Here is a 19,784-nt window from a genome sequence, read left to right on the forward strand (position 1 = left end):
GCATGGCCTGCCTGCTCAAGCCGCTCTTCCAGCCACACGTCTATCGCCCTAGCGAGACGGACAGCCAGCTCAGTCTCTCGCCCATTGTCCAATCCACACCATCAATCTTCCGAGACCCAAACCTCGACTTCATCAAAGAGTCTAGTCGCGAGGCAATGATGACGCTTGTCAGCACGACCAACCAGCCAAACTGGCCTGTTGTGGATGTGACTCTCTTCCCGTCCACGCAAACACTATCTGTCTGCGTCAACCTTTACTTTCGCCACTTTCACGACACCTTGCCTATTATTCGGCGGTCAAAGATGCGCACGAGCGACGCGCCGCCAATCCTCCTTCTCGCCATGGCGTCAATCGGCGCCATGTACTCGCGCGATAAGTTGAGCGGTTTGGCAATCGCACTCAACGAGCTGACGCGGAGGGCAATTAGTTACATGAGAGAGAGCGACCAACGTGCCATGTTTGACACGACATTCGTGCAGGCGTCGCTGCTTCAGTCGACCTTTGGACTCTTTTGCGGATCGAGGATGCTGTACCAACATGCAGAGATAAGCAGGGGCAGCCTGGTGACGGCGGCGAGACGAATGCATCTTCTCCGTCCAAGCCTCTCATTTGTGAAAGAGCTACAAAAGCGAAACGAAAGCCCCAGCGATGAGGAACTCCGCAGAGCACAAGCCGACGATGACGAGCGGAGGAACTTGGGGTGGGGGATTTATGTAGGTGGCAATCCTGAGTACGGCTGGACCTGGTTGACTGACCTGCGCACAGCTTTATGACATGCAAATTTCTGCTTTGCTCAATATTGCGCCGCTTCTATCTGTTGGTGAGATCAATGTTCCTCTGCCAGGGGACGATGAAGCCTACAACACAACACCACCATACACAGGCCATCCGTCGGACCAAGATTCCTCCAATTTCAGAGTTGTTCTGGATTCCCTGCTCTCGCACGGGACTTTGCCTCAGCCACTGAGTTCCTTTGGGCTATCCGTGATAGCCCACACGCTGTATAGGTAGGGCTTGGCGGGCCTCGACCGTGAAGAGAAGGGAAGCTAAAGGTGCGGCAGACTATGCACTGATGCAGCTGCATTCGATCCGATATTCTCACAGCCTAGCCTTTGCCGCGACAATCTTTATCGCCTTGCCTTCCCACCGACATTCAATTAGTGCGTCAAGCCGTGTCCTTTCATCCTATGTCCCCGGAACTGACCAATACAGCAATCCGCAAGAGCTGCTTGACCAGTTATCGGCGTCGTCCCACTCACTTCCAAACAAGCCGAATTCGCTGATTGTCAGTGTCTCAGCCCTTTCGCATCTTGGGCACATGCAATTCACCTGGCCAGGCTTTCTCAACAACGTCAAAATCGCGGCCGGCAAGTCTGGTACAGAGGAGAGCAAGCAAGATGCCCGTAGTTGGGTGCGAGCTCGTATTGATGAGGATCCAATCGGTACGAGGTCAATACTTGCGCAGGCCGGCCAATTGAGCACCCTGCTGTCAAGATTCACCTTTGAGTAAGTCGCCGCCGTGTGTGCATCTCCAGGGCGCCCGACTGACCATGCAGTTCACCGGCCGAGACTGTGTTGACTCTTGACCTGGCTCTCACCTTTTGGGCCATTCTCAAGTTCTCCACGTCCATCGGAGAATCGTCCCCGAGCCAGAGGCGGACAATAATCACCTGTTAGTTGCCTTTGCATCTAATGTTTACAAGCGCCTAACGGTGACTGCAGGGTCCGACCACGCTGGGGCGAGTGAATGGATAAGAAATGGTGGTCCGGTGTCGTTTCAGGGACTTGGAGACTTGAACGACCTCAGTAGCACCAAGGTTCTGTCAATATTTAGCGAGAGGCTGGAGAGCATGCCGTGGGGCCTTGCGCAGCGTTTCAAGCACGTGCTCATGAGTTTAGAGACCGAATAGGATATGACACAGATCAATGATGCAAGTTGAGGACCTTGAGCGGCCGTGGAGAGGTGATTCTCGAGAAAGAATGCGGACGTCCCTGACAAGGCAGTCCTGTGGGAATGCGCATGTACACGAATACACGACGTCATGATGACGGCGACACATGTAGTGAGGCCTTCAAGGGTTGGTCGCGCGCCGGGGGAGCATTCTGCGATGTCGGACATATATCCGTGCGATGCCCAATTCAATCACCCGACTTACACGGAAATGCCATTCTCCACCAATAATCCGCCACGTCCACAGCGACTCCGACGACATCCACAATCCGGCAATTGACGTCGTTGAAAAGCCGCGTATAAAGGCCGCACGCTCCCAAAACATTCATGCGAGTTGAAGACGTAGTTCTCCAAAAGGCCGATCGCCTCATTAACCCAATCAGTAGCAAAGATGGCGCCCGCGACTCACCTTACTCTCAACACTGGCGCTTCCATCCCCGCAGTTGGCCTTGGTAGGTCCCGGTTTTGTGTCCAGGGATGATCTCCGAATTGACAATCGCTCAGGGACGTGGCAGGCAAAGCCCGGCGAGGTTGGCAGGGCTGTTGAGCACGCTTTGAAGAGCGGCTACAGGCACATTGACTGCGCGCTCATCTATCGCAATGGTATGGTCCACCTCGGGTGCGGGGCTGCCGACATTTCGTGTCCGGCGCTGACTGAGATACAGAGAAGGAGGTTGGAGACGCCATCAAGGCGTCCGGAGTGCCTAGGAGCGAAATCTTCATCACCAGCAAGCTGTATGTGACGCAAGACTTTGGGGTGAGAGACGTCCGGATGGGTGGCTAATCCTGCCTCAGTTGGAACACACATCAGCCCGATGTCGCAGCCGGTTTGGCCCAGACCCTGAAGGATCTTCAGACAGACTACCTGGATCTGTATCTCATTCACTGGCCCGTGTAAGTTGACTCCCCCCAGCAGCAACTCATAAAACCACATCGTCCTGACTCCGATGTCGCCAAGACGCCTGGTCCCCAACGAGACGTCTGACCTGCTCCCCACCAACCCCGATGGCACGCGCTCCATCGACTTCTCATGGAACCAGCAGGACACCTGGAGGCAGATGGAGGAGGTGTACCGCGCTGGCAAGGTCAAGGCGATTGGCGTGTCGAACTGGAGCGTGCCGTACCTGGAGCACCTGCAGAAGATGTGGACCGTCGTTCCGGCCGTGAACCAGGTAAGCGCTTGTCGAATCAATCCGACTCGGCCCGCGCGACACTCGCTAACATGTTTCTAGGTCGAACTGCATCCGTACAACCCCCAGCACAAGCTCAAGGAGTGGTGCGACCAGCACGGCATTGTCCTCGAGGCATACTGCCCTCTCGGATCAACAGGTACTTTTCCATCCTTTGCCGTAACCAGTCTACGCATAGCTGACGCCCGTGCCTCAGGCGCGCCATTGCTCGAAGATGAAGACATCGCGGCCGTGGCCAAGAAGAACGGCGTGTCGCCCGCCACCGTGCTCATCTCCTACCAGGTCAATCGCGGCGTCATAGTGCTGCCCAAGTCCGTGACCGCGGCCCGCATCGAGCAGAACCTCAAAGTGGTCGCGCTGCCCAAGGAGGACATGGACCTGCTCAACTCCATGGCGGCAAACGGGAAGCAGAAGCGAGTCAACACCCCCGCATGGAGAAGTGACTTGGTAAGTGGACAGTTCCTACCCTGGTCTCCTTTTGTATATATCAGTGGTGCAAATGCTTATGATATGGACAGGGCTTTGAAGATTGGTTTGGGCCGGTAGAGGCGCAGAAGAGAAACTAGGTAATTAAATACATGAAGGGCCTGGCTTGAAGGGGCCTGGTGGGAGAAATGCCCAGCAGCAGCCAACATGGAGTCTGAAGCATTCACCTCAACCTCAGCTGCTGTCGCAGTCATGAAGCATGAAGCGTGATGAAAAGGCCGTGCCCTGGAGAGCTCGCTTACGGAGTGCAGCTCCGCGCCTCTCTACCAGGGGAAAGCATCAGCGCTCGGCACTGGTCGACCCTGAAGCTCGTCACCGACTCAATGCCCTCGTTGCTTTCCAGTTTCTTGATGCCCGCGACGGAATGGCTAGTCAGGAACACCTGACTGCCGTCCATGTCCAGAAAGTTGCAGACAATGAGATAGAAGACTTGTTTGTAAGGAGTGACGGCAATGTAGCGGGGCGGGAGGGACGTCTTGGGGTCGTTGTGCGCCACGAGCGCGGCCGCGTTGCCGGAGGGTAGGTCGTCGCAGGTGCCGACGCTCAGCTTCGAGACGCCGACAGCGTCCATGGTGTCGTTGGAGTAGTACAGGTTGTTCCAGGGCCCGTGGCCGATGACGGTGTTGTCCGGGTCGGTGATCCATTGGTCGGAGCACCTGGCTTCTTTGGCCCCGGCTGGGACCGCGTACACGCTGCCATCGCCGCAGGACGTAACCTTGATGGTGCGGTTGTAGTCCATCAGGGGGCCGTGCTCGAATCCTTTGCTGTCGTTCCATGGCTTGTCCAGCGCGGGCGGCGCCTGTGTCTGCGACGGTGGGACATTCGTTGTTGCTGAGTCTGCTGTGTCTTCCGTGGTGCGAGTGCTCTGCCTTGAGTCTGAGCTGTCCGAACTGTGATGGTCGGGCACTGAGGGAGAAGAGCTTCGGCTCGCTGTGACAGGGGGGAGCATGGTCGGCACCAATGTGGACGTGGCGGTAGATGTGGGTTCTATCGTGGGCATAGTCCATTTGTACACCGTACTGGGCTTTTCGAGAGTCGTGGACGCGCGAGAGTTCGTTGGTTTGGGGCCGAGTCTAGTTTCAGACCAAGGGGTCGTGGCAGACGGTGTAGTCGTCATGGAGATGTTTGCGGTCCGTAGCCAGGGTGGTGTTGCAGTCGAGGTTGTGGGAAGGATGCTTCTAGAGGTCCAGGTGTTCGTGGACTCGTAGTTTTGCTCTCCATTGTCTTTGTTGTACACGGAGGGCCTGCACGGGGAAATGAAGAGTTAGTCGAGGCAACACACGAGACGCCAAAACACCAACTGGCATTTGACGCCACCAGGTCGGGTGGTCTCAACTTACCCGAGGCAGCGTTTCAGCAGGGGCTGCGGCTGGGAATCCCAGAGGTCATACGTGCCGAGGAAGATGGCGTTCAGGTCAGCCCAGACCCTGTCCCGCCAGCTGATTTCGAAGTCGATGCCTTCGCAACCGTTGGTGTTGTCGAATCCCGCTTCGAGCTGCCCGTCGTCTTCGAGCTCAGCCTCGCCCCCGGCTTGGGCGCTGACAGACATGGACACCTCGTTGTAGACCGAGACCATCCTCCTCGTCAGCGCGAGCTTGATGCCGCAGTTTATGCCGAGGGGCATTCCCAAGGTCGCTTCAACCTTGGCATGGCCCTCGGCCTCGAACCTGGGATGAAAGGACGGCATCCAATTGCCAACATCATTCCTAGAGGGCTTCACAAGATCGAGAACCACATGTGCGTCCTTCAGGGCTATCTCAGTGCCCGCAAGCATCCGCCCCGCGGCCTCGGCGGCCAGTCCCACATGGACACCCACGCTGATGCTGGGTCCTATCACGACGGGCCCGAACCCAATGCCGGATAGATCGAGGTGGTAAAGATCCACGGACAAGTCGGCCTGCCATGGGTACTTGATATCGATGCCGATGTTGAAAGCAGCGCTAGCATCTACGTGCAGCTCGACCTCGCCCGCGGTGAGGCCCTCGACCGGGCCCCATCTGAGCTTTCCGCGCAGGTTGGCACGACCGCCCGCACGGCAATCCACGCAGTACATGCTCACTGACGCATTGCGCTTCGGGCCCAGCGACCCAAGGAGGAGGGCGTCTCCCCACGGCGACCTGGTCTGCTTCGCCAAAGGGTCAACCAGCCCGCTCATTATGCCGTTGCTCGACTTGGGCAGGCTGAACGAAAGCGTCTTGTCGTAGTCACCCCCGACGGACAGGGACTTTGCAAAGTGCGTGACATCTTCGGCTATGCCTTTGACAAAGTCTCCGACGGGCTCGATGATGTGGTCGTCAATCCAGGACCAGAAGCTGCGGCGGCCCAGGTCGTTGGTACACATGTGGTTACGGTCCGGAGATATCTGTTGCATGAAAAGGCTGGAAGCTTCGTCTGCGCCAGCTTTACATTGGTCGTTTCCGGGCTTCTTCTCCGTGTTGGCGGGCTGATGTGCTGGGTGGGCTGGGTCCTGCCCCTGTGACGGATCCCAATAGCCCCAGCGCGCCTCTGCAGAGTGGATGAGGTCATTCGGAGCTTGGGGTCGACACGAGACGTCGATGGTCATGTCCTCACGGTTCACAACTAGGTGCGTGGCGTCGAAGTAGCATCGCTCCCCGATCTGATATCCTTCACAGCCCTTGCCGTAGGCGACCAAGACCAGTCCCTTACCTGCGGGGTCCCAAGTCCGGCTCGCGTGCTTGAAGGCATCCTTGTTCGTGAAGGTGACTCTGAGGCCCCCATTCTCGTCATACTCGGCCTTGACGTGGTCGCTGTGGTCGAGGTTGACAGAAGGCGAAACAAAGTTGTAAGTCACGACGCCAAAGCTGCCGCGCTTAGATGGATCACCGACGCCATAGTACATCTCCGACCCCTTGTTGGGCGGAACGGGGACGACATTGGTGACTTTCTTGGTATCCTGCCCCCAGTGAACATTGGGGGCCAGCGTCGCAGTCTCGGCAGCGCTGGAGAAGGTGGCTGTCTGTTCTCCAGAGAACCCGAACCTGTTGCATGTGGTCACGGTCGAGGTGACCGTGATGGAAACAACCCTGGGATCGCCCGTGGTGGGGCTAGGTATGGGAGCGTCGCGAGTTGCAGTGTGAATGATTGTGGTGTTGAGGATTTGGAGGCCTTTGGTGCTGGTCGCCTCAATACCGCTGCTTGAAGAGTTCCTGAACGAAGGGAAGCGATCTTGCTTGGGGAGAGCCCCAACGCCAGCCGCGGCCACCAGCAAGCCAATGATTGCCCCGCGAGGCATATTGTTTATCCTTGATTTAAATGAAAAGACCCATTATTTTAAAAGAATGTGTTTAGCAATGCAATGATTGCCTTGAAGGAGTGACTGTCGACGGGCAAGGAGACCGCTGGGTTCAAAGACGGCTGGGGGACATCACTCTCAACGAAGAGACCAAGCTGCATGTATATAATTTTGGTTTGTTATCGGCCCGCAGCCCATCTTGCAAGTAAGCAGTACGAGTAGAGGCCAGCTCTTGTGGCGAGGCGGCACCTCGAGGTCGCGGGCACACTAGCCACGGAGCTTTTCCCGGCAACGGGTGTAGTCATTTGGTCACCTTGGCGTGTCCGGGATGCGTCTGTCAAAACTCCCATGCCGAGCGGATCCCGAACCGGGCACACGGACGCGTGGGCCAGGGTCCTTCTGGAGGAAGGATTCAGGAACGGGGACGCGGGCACCTAATAAGGATACTCTCGCCCGGGCTGGGTGGGGGTGCGTTCGTGCGACTCGAGCGGTCGTTGGAGCTCCCCTCGTACGGTTCAGCTTGGACGCATAAAACCAGTCCATTATTGCATTCATGTGGCCTTGGCGTCTGGGTGGTGCGTCCGTACGGATGTAGTTACGGACTGGCCCCAGGAGTGCATGACTCGCCGCCACCGGCAACACCGCAGCTTCATGCGGGGTCTGGTTGACAGGCAGGCAAGGGTCGGGGTTCTTTTTGACGGATGCAAAGGGAAGCGGGACTGGTCATGGTCTATCTAAGCGAGCCCGCGCAGGTGGTAGGGGGTTTTCTCCGTCGTCATCAAATGTGTGGCCGTTCAAGTGTAGATTCCCCCCCGGCACGTCACACGACTCTTGCCGTTGCGGCAATCAATCAAGCTCACAGGGCAATGCCAGGATTAGCCGAGAGCCGAGCGAGCGGCAGTGCAAAGGTACATGTGCCGTCGAACTACACATCATCCGGTATGAGCCGTCAATGCGCAAACCGCGCACTGCGAAAATGCCGTTTAACCGCAGGGTCGCAGCTTTGATCACCAGAGTCTGCGTGGCCCGACGTCGGTTGCATCGGCATCCCGCTGGTCGCGAAGCGCTCAATTGAATCCTTCCTTTGCCTTGCCGTGGCAGCCGCATGTCGACAGCGGCACGGCGAATCCACCTCCGTGCAAGCAGGCAATCTTGCAGAACGGCGCGCCTGTAGTGTCAGATTCAATACATACGACTCACCGGATTCCACGCTCACCGACGCTCCGGAGTCATGTACCAGCCAGGTACCAGGCACGCCGCCAAAATCAGTCGAAGGCCCGCTCGTATCGCCAGCAAAACAGGCCCAGGTTGCTGATTACCGTACCCAAGACCCCAGTTGCGAGCATCCGCAGTGCAGTGGGCCCCGTCTTCACCAAGACCCTCTTTGGGCTCGACTATCTCGGCGATTCTCTTCAACCAGACGTTGAGGCCTAAGAAAACATGACTGGAGCAGGACCACATGATGCGAACATCGTCACCGCCGCGTCACCTGTGGACATGGCACGTTGGCGGCTTCGACTCGCGTCAGGCTCGCCAAATTTCTGATATCATATGTAGCGTTGCGCTCAGGGGTCGCGTCGCTTCCTACCGTTGCAGGGACAGGCCGGTGCCCGCGGAACATAAAACACGTTACGGGCTCGGGTATTGACCGACGCAACAACATCTTAGTCAAGCCACGGGACTGACTGTCGTGCTTCACTCCACATTCGAGCTCGAGACTCAGAAAGTGTCAGTATTATTCAGAGCATGCGGCTTGCCGTAAACGGCCGAGGTTGAAACAGCACCCTTTGACCATGTCGTGAACGGCATCTCTTGTTTCCATGCCCGACACACGCCACGTGAATTTATGAGCGGCTGGTGGTCGGTCATCCGGATTAGATTGTATGAGGGTTCTAGTCGTCCGCCATTGTTATTGTAGGTAAGCTTCCGGCACAGCAACAGCCAACGTCTGTTTCTGTCTTCAGTAAATCCCTTCTCTTCTCGTGGAAGTGTCTGGTTTGATATCTGTATATCAAGTTGAAGGCGCCACGCCGCGGAAAACGGAATAGGGGTTTCATTCAATTCTCTGAAGGCCTTCACATCTCCTCGGATGAAACCTCTTGGGCCTCTGAATCACTTTTATGGAAGATATTTCTTCTACTGCTTGTGTCTGCTTCTCAGCTCTTTGCTGGCTACCGTTCCATCTCTTCTTCAAGGTCAAGGTTCGAATCGCACTTTCCCACAGGATGCTCCTCTCCCCGGTAATATGATGTCAGTGGAACATAATTGCCAGCAGACTGAGGGCTCGTGTGGCGATTCAAGCGATGGCCACAGAACCGTCGCACCGGCCAACGCCTCAACACTCGAGTCAATCTCTCCAGTCTCGGGATCTTGCTCAACGTGTTTGACTCGAGGAAGGCGCTCTCAGGATGCAACAATTGTTGATTGTCTGTATGTAAGAGAGTGCTCAATGCTCACTGTTGATGCATTGACCTACCGTAAACCCCTGGCTGCATGAGAGCGAATTTGACAACACATCGGCTCGCCAACCCACAAACCCCATCACCGACCCGTCGGGTGGCTTACAGTAGTACTCATCTCCTGCTTCCCAGCGTGCCAAGTAGACGGCTCCATTTACTGTGCCGTATTCCGCGTCGAGGCATTGACAACAGAGGATGCACGCAGTTGCGGGATCCATCTGCCAAATCTGCGCCGCAGAAATCATTCAGGACCCCGGAATTCCGCACATGGAAAGAAAATCAGATCGTACGCGAGAAGCAAGAAACCCAATCGATGGGTCAGGGGTCCTTGGGGTCTGGCCTTGAACGTGCGTGGCTCACCGCTGACAACTAAACCACGTGCATTTACGGCGAGGATCGCAGTGCCGAGACGCGGTTCGCCGCGTAGGGCTTGACGAGTTGAATAATATCGCAAAGAGTGGGCATTGGTCAGTTAAACATGCTACCTGACAGGCGAATTCGAAAGTAGCTTTTTGCCTCCTGAAGCCAGGCAGTCTCGTAGAAAGGGACGGCGGCGGCGTTGGAGCGGCACGTGGAAATCCCATGTACTTGCGGTTCATGACAGCGAGGTTTGCTCAATCGGGGTACAACCTTGAACAAAACAGTGACTTGACCTGATCTACAACAAGCGCGCGATACCAGTGATTAAGCATGATAAAAGCACCGGCGATTAATGATGGGGTGCGGCCATTGGAGGAAGGGGGAACATGGAGTGAGCAGATCACCGCCACGACTGGCCGGCGCAGGGTAGGCACCAGACAAAACGCACACGGATGAGCCATCGCTGGAAGAGATTGGGCGGGGAGCCTGACGGCCTGCTGGGTCAACAACAATGGTGCAACCTGTCATGTTCACATCTGCCCTCACCGAGGAGCCGGCCAAACCCCTCATCCCTCCGCAATGGCAGGCCCGATCGACACGCGACACCGGCTCATCTCGGTGAGTCCGACGTCGGGGATGCGCATGGCATTGTCGTGCGTGTGCCGGGTGGGTGTGGGTAGGCTCCAGTTCGGCAGATCCACCCCCGGTCGGAGAGAACTCCGCAGTATTTCCTTAGTCCGGCATCAATGGAGGCAGTCATCAAGATGGGGGAGATGCTCTTCACCACGAGCAGAGTCTCGATGTGTGTGGGCATTTGGAGGACCTGTATATAGGAGAGCATGTGTTTGTGTGAGTCGCAAGGACAGGCCTTCCCGAAGCCAGAACGCGAGTGAATCTCACCACACAATACAGCAGATACAGAGCCGACGTCACATCGCACATCCCGCCGCCCGCGGGCTCCCCATGCCCCAAGGCCCAACTAAAGACCAACTAATGTGCCGTGTTTGCCGTCGCCGCCCTCCCGCCCGGGTTCTGTGGGGAATCCTTCCACAGGCCACCCGCCGCTACGCATCAAGCGCGCCCAGATACGTACGTAAATCGCTGATGCCGGGCTGCAGAACGCGGCTAGAAGCCTGGAACACTGCCCGCGGCAGGCCAAAAATGGCCCCTCCGGCGCGCGATGGGATCGGCGGCGCAGTGCCGCAAGGGCGCATGCGCCGCCGTATCATCGTCGTGGAGATGGAGCCGATGGAGATCCTCTCTGGGGCAGCAGTTGACTAGTATGTGGGCAATAGGCAATTGTCCCGCCTCCGGATCCCCCGCTGGACCGAAGCAAGGCACGTTATCTCTGGGGCCGCCGTCGCCGTGGAGCTGTGCTGCCGGCCGTTAACGGGATGGGCTCTTGTGCTGTTGGCGTACATATCTCCTTCCTATCGTGTGCCGCCATGTGGTGGTGTCGCGTCCGTGGCCCGTCTCTGGAGGTTTCGCGATATCAACCTCGCATCTCCCGGCTTCACTTACACGCCCGTTTTTGAGGGCGGGATAAACCACGCCCGCGCAGCAACAACACCAGCCCTTTTTCACGCACACACCTCTCCCGTTTGCCGATGAGGATACCTCCGTCAAAAGCGCATTCATCATGGACATCGAGGATCAAATACGCCGCCGCCGGCACAGCGCCGGCAGCAGCCTCAAGCACCAGCACCACCGCCGGCAGAGCGCCATGGACGCGGGCGACGACTCGGCCAACCTCGAGCGCATGGGCCACAAGCAGGAGCTCACGCGCAAGTTCTCCATGATCTCCATGCTGGGGCTCGCCTTCGCCATCCTCAACACGTGGACCGCCCTCGCCGCGTCCATCACCCTCGCGCTGCCCTCGGGCGGCAGCAGCTCCGTCATCTGGGGCCTCATCGTCGCGGGCGTCTGCAACCTCTGCCTCGCCGCCTCGCTCGCCGAGTTCCTCTCCGCGTACCCCACCGCCGGCGGGCAGTACCACTGGGCCGCCATCATCGCGTGGAAGCCCGCCAGCCGCGCCATCAGCTACACCACCGGCTGGATCAACGTGTCTGGCTGGGTGGCCCTGAGCGCGACGGGAGGGCTGCTGGGGAGCACCTTCGTCATCAACATCATTACGCTGTTTAATGCCGAGTATGAGGCCAAGCCATGGCACCAGTTCCTCCTGTATATTGGATTCACTCTCATTGCCTTTCTTCTCAACACCTTCTTCACGCGCCTGCTGCCGCTGCTCACCAAGGCGGCGTTTTTCTGGTCGATGGCTGGCTTCGTCATCATCAGCATCACCGTTTTGGCGTGTGCGTCGCCCAACTACCAGAGCGGCGAGTTTGTCTATGGCCAGTTCATCAACGAGGTCGGCTGGCCCGACGGACTGGCTTGGATGCTCGGCCTGCTGCAGGGGGCCTTTGCGTTGACGGGTACGTATTGCACTTGGCCCGCCCTCCCGGCAACCTGACTGTCATCTAATCGCCATTTGTACAGGCTTCGACGCGACCGCGCACATGATCGAGGAGATACCCGAGCCGCAGCGCCAAGGCCCCAAGATCATGCTGTACTGCATCGGCATCGGCATGTTCACCGGCTTCATCTTCCTGTCCTGTCTCCTCTTCTGCGTCAACAACATCGACGACGTCATCAAGGCGCCGTACGGGCCCTTGCTCCAGATATTCATGGACGCGACCAAGAACAAGGCCGGGAGCACGTGCCTGCTGATATTCCCCCTGATATGCATGGTCTTCACGGCGACGACGCTCATGGCCACCAGCAGCCGCATGAGCTACGCCTTTGCGCGCGACCGCGGGATGCCATTCAGCCGGGTCTTTGCGCGGGTGCATCCCGGCCTGGACGTGCCGCTCAATGCTCTGCTGTGGACCGCGGGCTGGGTGCTCGTGTTTGGATGCATCTTTCTGGGGTCGTCTAGCACGTTCAACGCCATCACGTCGGCTTCAGTGGTTGCCCTCGGCGTGACGTATGCGATCCCGCCAGCCATCAATGTCCTCCGAGGTAGGAGGATGCTGCCGGAGGACCGGTCGTTCAAGATTCCTGAGCCATTCGGATGGATTCTGAACATTGTGAGTAGAGGTGGTCAATGGAGGCACAGGGACCGACGATTGCTAACACGAGTCACCAGGTGGGCATTCTGTGGACGATTCTCACAACCGTGCTCTTCGTCTTCCCGCCAGAGATCCCCGTTACGCCAAACAACATGAACTACTGCATCGTCGCGTTTGGAGTGATTCTCCTCATCGCGGGCCTGACGTGGATTTTTGACGGGCGCAAGAATTACGAGGGTCCCAAGGTGGACGTCCAGGCATTGATGAGCGGCAAGGTCGAGGCCATGGACCCGGTGAAACCCGTCGAGTCCCCCACGAAGCTCGAGGAGGAAATGGTCGAGAGGAAAAGGACAGAGACGGTGGGAGAATAATAGACAGGAACCGGGGAAGCTAGACGACGTACGCGGTCCATTGTTTGGGAACTGGAATTGAGCCCATGCTCTTGCTTTGCACATCCCGTCGCACAAAGCTGACGCGCATTCCATGGCCGGCGGAAGACGTTCCGCATGACGACCAGGGCCTAACGTGTGCCTGCGTCAAACAACTGGCCGTTGGTCGCAACACTGTAGGATGCAGTAATATTTCGATGAAGGTCTGGTGCCTTGATGAACCCGATTGAGGCCGCACGAGCCAGCCCGAGAGCCGGCCGCTGTTGGCCCGCTCGTTCTCGCACAACATGTTTGAGCTCCAGACTCCAGAGCCGTTTGGCCCGGGCCGCACTGTGGGGTTGCGCGATGCGGTCCTGTGCGGCGTCTGGGGGTGGCGCACAGCACCGAACAAGGAACACAGTGGCGCAGGGTGAGACGAGTCAGTCGACCCGTCGGCTTCTCCAGCTCAGGGGGGGTCAGCCAGGCATCCAGGCTTGCCAGGGCGCCAAGCGTCATTTGCACGTCTGTCTGGCAAAGTTTAATAAGAATGCCTGCCCGTCAGAGTCGTCACGCAGGAGGCGAGCGTCGGAGCTGAAGCCGTGATGAGGCATTTCAATACGAGCTGCTTGCCGGCGGCCAACTCATTCGACATTGGGCTGGGTGTGGGTTCGGGTTCGTCGCGATGGCGTCACGGCGGCGATGGCGTTTTGCAGCCAAGCCGCTGGGCAAGACGGGAGGAGAGGGTTCCATTCGGCACCCGCTGAGGAACCTGCCCAGGTGGGAGTGGTTCGAGCCCCAGGGGCTTGCATAGAAGGGGGGGTCTTTGCGCTGGGCTGGGTGGGCGAACGACGCCCGAGTTCTGTGCGTTGAGGAATCGGAATTGGAAGCCACAATTTGACGGCTTGGGCCCCCCCCCCGGATTGGATGCCGGTCCGTGCCCTCCTCAGCTGGCGACAAGCTCATGTTGCGCCATGGAGTTCAGTCGTCGGCGCGGCACTGAGCCGCGATGGTTGTCTTCGCGGGTCGAGGCTCGGCCTGTGCTCGGCGATTTTTTGCATGCAGCAACCTTGTTCTGAGGGGACGGCTGGCCGGCGGCGTGAGCACCTCAGCGAGTGAGCGATGGAGTGAGCTGGAGTAAGCACTGGACCGGGCGCGGGTGGAACGACGGCAAGGTCCAGTGGTGCTGTGCACACCGTCTCTTGCAGCGCGTGAGGGGAGGGCTTCCGCCAGTGTCGAGTTGGTTTCAGCGGCGTGGTGGACGGGCATGATGCCCTGCTGCACCCGCACTGCACAGCACAGCACCCGCCTGTACAAGTAGGTTGTTGGAGCATTTTCGGAGCATCTGGAGGGACGGAGTGCATCTCCGTGAAGCTCGGCGCCCCTGACGTGCCTGGCGCCAACTGCGTCGAGAAGACCTGCCGCGTCGTTGGCGACTCCTGCTGCGACGCCAGAAAGGGGGAGGCCGGTTCTTTTGTCGTGTTGGGAATGGAACGGAGCGGGTTCCCGTCGACTCGACGGCGGCGGAGTCAGCTGCGATGTCCCGGGCGTCAGTGCGTCGCCGACGGCCAACCTACCGGGGGCGGCGGCTTTTACAGTATTTTGCGCGCAGCTGTGCCCGCGTTGTGGGCGTGATGCCCTGTCCCGGATTACCTTATGGAGTCCAGTAGAGACTTGGTACTGTACAGCCCGCTGCAGTGAGTGCCAGGTGCCATAGGTAGGTGGATGGGGTACTAAGGCAGAACACAGTGCTCGTATAGGTGGGTTCGTCAGAAGAGGCGAGGCATCTTCACTTGCCTGCAAGGGAGCAGCCGAAATGATGGCTGAGGCGTGACTGTTTGACGTTGAGTGCGTTGGCTGTTCTTGCTCCTGCTTTCTTTTCTTTTTGTTGTTTCCTCTGGCTTGGCGGTCTGGATTCACGATGCAAGATTCAATGCAACGGAAGCTGGAGATGCCGTCCATGGGTGGCATGTGGTTGCTCACTCGCTCGGTCGCGCCTTCCGCAGGTCGCGTGCGTGAGCGACAGTTCCGCAGCGACATTTCCCGCCCTCCCGCCTCGCCCATGTTCCGCTCTGCGCTGTTCTGTCTCGCCCCCTTCCGATCTCGCCTGGCCCTGCTTGGATCAGTAAGTGACTCGCCGCTCGCCCTGTCGAGATGTTGGCTGGCTGCCTGGCATCCATCCTGGCGGCATGGCTGGCGGGCTGCTCTTCTCGTCCTATTGCCCAATTCGTGACAGACGCGGCCAACAAGACACCCCCATCGCAATCGCAAATCGCAATCGACATCGCCAATCGCCTGTCTCGGACGGATGCCCCTCGCCCGCTCGACTGCCCTGCTCTGGCTGCGCTTCTGCGGTATCCAGCTCCAGCGGCCCCGGAGCCATCATCCATTCTTCGCCCAGCGCCGCCGGCCCGCCGCTCGCACGTTGGACGCGATGACGTCTGCGTCGGTCAAGCCACCCGAGCCGAGCTTAAGGCGACGACGCCAACGCAACCGTTACGCCCGGTGGCACCCGTCGGCAGGCAGCGCAATGCGCACTTGTCGCTCGCCCGTCGGCTAGTAGTGGTGCGAAGCAGCCACTGGTGGGCACTGCGGTGGACAGTATACGGCGGAGGGACGGGCACCACCACCCCCAAGAAGAAAGACGGTCAAGCCCAGAGAGGCAGAGACTCGCCTTTTCAAGCCACAGCGCCCACACTCGCTGCGACAACGACGACGCCGCAGATGGATCGTGGCACGCAGGGGAATCCTGGAGAGCCCCGGCGGGTCGCCCCTCGCTGTCGCTTCTTCCTGTCTGTGCCACTCCTCCACTCAAGACGCCAGCAGGGAGACACTGATCCATTCATGACAGAAGCAGCAACAGCCCTTCACCCGCCATCGGTCTGATTTGCTCCGACTGGCTTGGCTGGGTCCGCCCGCCAACACAGTGGCCAACCGCGATCCTGTCATCCAACCATTCCCGCGACCGTCCACAGCCGCCCGAGCCCACCCACACTCTTCACTACAACCATCCATCCGAATCCAAGCCATCCCTCATCCATGGACGCTGTTGGTGGGCCCGCCTGTCGTTACCGCACCGCTCATGGATGCGCCGGCCGGGCCCCGGCACGGAAAACACCAACGGATCCCTCCATCCACATCCAAACCTGCAAGCTTCTCTCGTCCCCGTCTGTTTGCCCTCGCTCGACGCAAACAACCCCTCGAATTGCCCCGTGCTGCCCGCCTCCTGCAGCAGGCACAAAGATTCGATTCCGACAGGGGCCGTTTTATGATCTGTCGGCGCGCCTGACACGGTGCGCTTACTCCTGCGGCGCCCGGCCAGGTACCAAAAAAGGCTCGCGGCTGTTGAGCCACAAGCGTTGGCCACGACCTGCCGCGTCTGTCTCCCGCTTGCCGCGTCGCCTCGCCAGCCCTAGGGTCAAAAGGCATATACCCTCGCCGCCTGCCCTAGGCCTCGGCCTCCCGACGAACGCAGATATTCACACGAGCGCAACGTCGTTCTTTGTGCACGGGTCTCCTCAGCCACCATACCGAGCAATGGCTTTCACCTCTGGCTGCCGCTGTTAACCTCAGCCCGCGACTCTAGCCGTCTCTGCACCCCGGCCGAGTCCTCGAATTGCCGCCGCCTCATGTCGTCTCTCCCGACTCCGCCATGGACGCCTCCTCCGCGACTTCGGACGGTCACGTCCCGAATCGCGGACCCGCCGTCTTCGCCGTCACCACCGCAACGCTTGTTCTCGCCTCCATATTCGTCGGCGCGCGCATCGTCTGCCGGTACTTTATTGTTCGAAATGTCTCTTGGGACGACCGGGTCATGATCTTGGCTTGGCTCATTGCATTTTTCCTGTCCTTCACCATCGATTACGGTGTGACCAAGGGCCTGGGAAAGTATGACCAAGATATCCCGGAAGACGACTGGTCGACGTTGCGCCACTGCGAATATGTCTTTTCAATACTCTATGTAAGCGCATGACCATGCGTTGTGCGGCATTGAGCTGCAGCCGTTGTGTCGCCGCCGCGGACCAGCTAACGTGCAATCCAGAACCCGGCCCTCATGGCCACCAAAACGAGCATTCTGATATTTTACCTCCGCCTCGCCAAGAACACGCAGGTTGTCCTTCGCTACGCCTCGTGGGCCACGTTGATTGTCGTCAACGTCGCCGGCACCGTTCTGACCTTTATGAACATTTTCCAGTGCAGTCCGGTCAGAGCCGCCTGGGACATTCACGTCGAATCGCCTACGAAATGTATCCCCCTCCTCACCGAGTTCATTTGTGCCGCGCCGGTCAACATCGTCACCGATCTCGCCATTCTTGCCCTGCCCATACCGGTCCTCACGGGCATGCGCCTCCCGTCGCGGCAGAAAACGATTCTCGTCCTCACCTTCACCCTCGGTATCTTCGTGACAATTGTCGACGTTATCCGCATTTACTATCTCCAGCGTGCCATCTCCGAGGTGCCGACGGGCACGACGACCAGCCCCAATTCTCGCTTTGGCGGACAAACCGACTTTGCTTGGAACGCATCCCTTTCGCTCATGTGGAGCGCCGTTGAGGTGAACGTTGGCATGAGCTGCGCTTGCGTCCCCACCCTGAAACCCCTCATCTTGAAGCTCCTCCCGGCCATGCTGTACGATCCGGATGGCACGAGGACCTCGGCAGGCTCTACGAGCAAAGGGCCGAGCGACTCCGAGACTCCTCCATCGCGGAACCAGGCCGCGGAGATGACGAGCGGGGCCGCGCCCGCGGTTACCGAGCCTCAGCAGTCATACCGCGCAAGCCCCGGTCACGACGCGCCGATGAGTGCCATGGAATTCCTGACGACGCCGGACATGACGTCCCTTCCGGAAAACTCGAATCTCGCCGACATGTCGCGGGCTCGCACTGCGCGAACCGCCTCCACCTCGGGGACGATAGAGAATGGCATTTACTTTGGCTTTGTCAACATGACCAAGCCCAAGAGCATGCTCAAAGCAAACGCATCCGAATCGTTCAAGTACTGCACCATCGTCTCCATCCTCTTCCTCCTCTGGGGCGTGTCATACGGACTACTCAACACGCTCAACAATGCGGTCGCCTCGGTGGATCAATTCTCAGCGGCGCAGACTCTGGGCCTGACGAGTGCCTACTTTGGCGGGGGCTACTTTTTTGGGCCGCTCCTGGTGGGCGAGTGGATCCTTCGACGCGACGAGCACAACCGCTCCAAGCGACATGAGAAGAACGAAGCCGAGAATGTCGGTGGATTCAAGGTGACCTTTATCGTCGGCCTCTGCATCTACGGCATCGGTACCGTCATCTTCTGGCCATCGGCAGTGACCAACTCGTTCGGCGGGTTCATGCTCAGCAACTTCGTCGTCGGGTTCGGCCTGTCGGTACTGGAAGTAGGCGCCAACTCTTTTATGATATTGTGTGGCCCGCCACAGTACGGTGAGATGCGCCTCCTGCTCGCCCAAGGCGTCCAAGCCGTGGGAAGCGTCATCAGTGGCCTGTTGGCACAAAAGGTCTTTTTTAAGAACCTCACCCAGACCGAGGCGGACCACAGTGCGTCCAACAGCACGACTCTCATCAACGTGCAGTGGACGTATCTGGGGATAACGTTACTTTGCGTCGTCCTTGGCCTCTTTTTCTTCTACATGCCGCTACCCGAAGTGAGCGACGAGGAGCTCGAGGCACTCTCAAAGCGTCTTCCGCTCGACCCAAAGAAGAAGAGCCTCGCGGGCCTGCAACTCCGGACCGTGAGTCTGGTTCTCGCAGTGTTCGCGCAGTACTTGTATGTCGGTGCGCAAGAGAGCAATAGCATCTACTTTCGGAGTTTGATGTTATCGATACTTCCAAACGCGGACGACAGCGGCCAGGGTGCCACGGGGGGCACGAGCGGATCCGACGGGACAGGCAACGCCGACCAGCCGCCCGGTCTGGCGATTTCCATATCCGACTACCTACTCGTCGGTCACACGGCGTTTGCGCTCTCTCGATTCCTGGTCGGCGGTCTCACCTACCTATCAGTCAAGAACCCTCGCCTTCCGCAGCCGCGGACCTACCTCACCATTAGCGTTGCCGGGTGCTTCTTGTTTGCCCTGCTGCCCGTGGTTCTCCGACCGTCGAACCCCGACCTACTGGTCATCCCTATAATGCTGTTCTTCTTTTGTGAAGGCCCCGTCTGGCCGCTGCTCTTCGCCATTGGCCTGCGCGGCCAGGGGCTGAGGACCAAGCGCGCTGCCGCCTTTATCACCATGGGTGGCTCTGGCCCAGCTTTCTTCCCTTTCGTTATGTACGGCATAGTCACCAACGGAGGAACCGTACAAACGGCTTTCATCGTCATCGTTGCACTACAGGTGGCCATGTTTGTCTATCCCGTGTTTTTAGAGTTCTCTGGGGACGCGAAACAACTCGTCGACCCTTGTCCAGATGCCCGCAACGCGCTGCGCGACGACGAAGAGACGACAACTGACGCGGCTGTCGCGAGCAGACACGGACGCAATTCGTCCAAGGAGAAGACGTTGCTTCAAAAGGTCTCGCGAGGCTTGGGCGCCAAGCTCCACGGCCGGCGCAAGTCATCCCACCACACGACTTTCGAGCACAACGAAGGCAGCGTGAAGTCGACGCCACGAACGCCATGAAATACCTAATATATCATACATTCTATTTTCAGC

The 19,784-nt window shown here is 58.6% G+C and overlaps 4 protein-coding genes across 4 annotated transcripts; 3 read left to right on the forward strand and 1 right to left on the reverse strand.

The window, feature by feature from the left end:
- Window positions 1-2,342: 2,342 nt before the first annotated feature.
- Window positions 2,343-3,707, forward strand: PLICBS_010294 (uncharacterized protein; the record flags this gene model as incomplete). Its single annotated transcript, XM_018326607.1, has 8 exons — window positions 2,343-2,403; window positions 2,456-2,554; window positions 2,617-2,686; window positions 2,747-2,845; window positions 2,910-3,123; window positions 3,184-3,280; window positions 3,338-3,588; window positions 3,660-3,707. The coding sequence occupies 8 exons, from the start codon at window positions 2,343-2,345 to the stop codon at window positions 3,705-3,707; spliced, it is 939 nt and encodes a 312-aa protein (XP_018174927.1).
- Window positions 3,708-3,865: 158 nt separating this feature from the next.
- On the reverse strand, window positions 3,866-6,880 carry PLICBS_010295 (uncharacterized protein; the record flags this gene model as incomplete). The annotated part of the gene is made up of 2 exons (XM_018326606.1): window positions 3,866-4,871; window positions 4,968-6,880. The coding sequence occupies 2 exons, from the start codon at window positions 6,878-6,880 to the stop codon at window positions 3,866-3,868; spliced, it is 2,919 nt and encodes a 972-aa protein (XP_018174926.1).
- Window positions 6,881-11,338: 4,458 nt separating this feature from the next.
- PLICBS_010296 (uncharacterized protein) lies at window positions 11,339-13,138 on the forward strand (the record flags this gene model as incomplete). Its single annotated transcript, XM_018326604.2, has 3 exons — window positions 11,339-12,131; window positions 12,196-12,785; window positions 12,845-13,138. 3 exons carry the CDS (start codon window positions 11,339-11,341, stop codon window positions 13,136-13,138), a joined length of 1,677 nt encoding a protein of 558 aa, XP_018174924.2.
- Window positions 13,139-16,784: 3,646 nt separating this feature from the next.
- Window positions 16,785-19,751, forward strand: PLICBS_010297 (uncharacterized protein; the record flags this gene model as incomplete). The annotated part of the gene is made up of 2 exons (XM_018326602.2): window positions 16,785-17,093; window positions 17,175-19,751. 2 exons carry the CDS (start codon window positions 16,785-16,787, stop codon window positions 19,749-19,751), a joined length of 2,886 nt encoding a protein of 961 aa, XP_018174922.1.
- Window positions 19,752-19,784: the final 33 nt, after the last annotated feature.

The sequence above is a fragment of the Purpureocillium lilacinum genome (assembly GCF_023168085.1).
Source record: "Purpureocillium lilacinum CBS 284.36 DNA, scaffold_8, whole genome shotgun sequence".
Taxonomy (NCBI): domain Eukaryota; kingdom Fungi; phylum Ascomycota; class Sordariomycetes; order Hypocreales; family Ophiocordycipitaceae; genus Purpureocillium; species Purpureocillium lilacinum.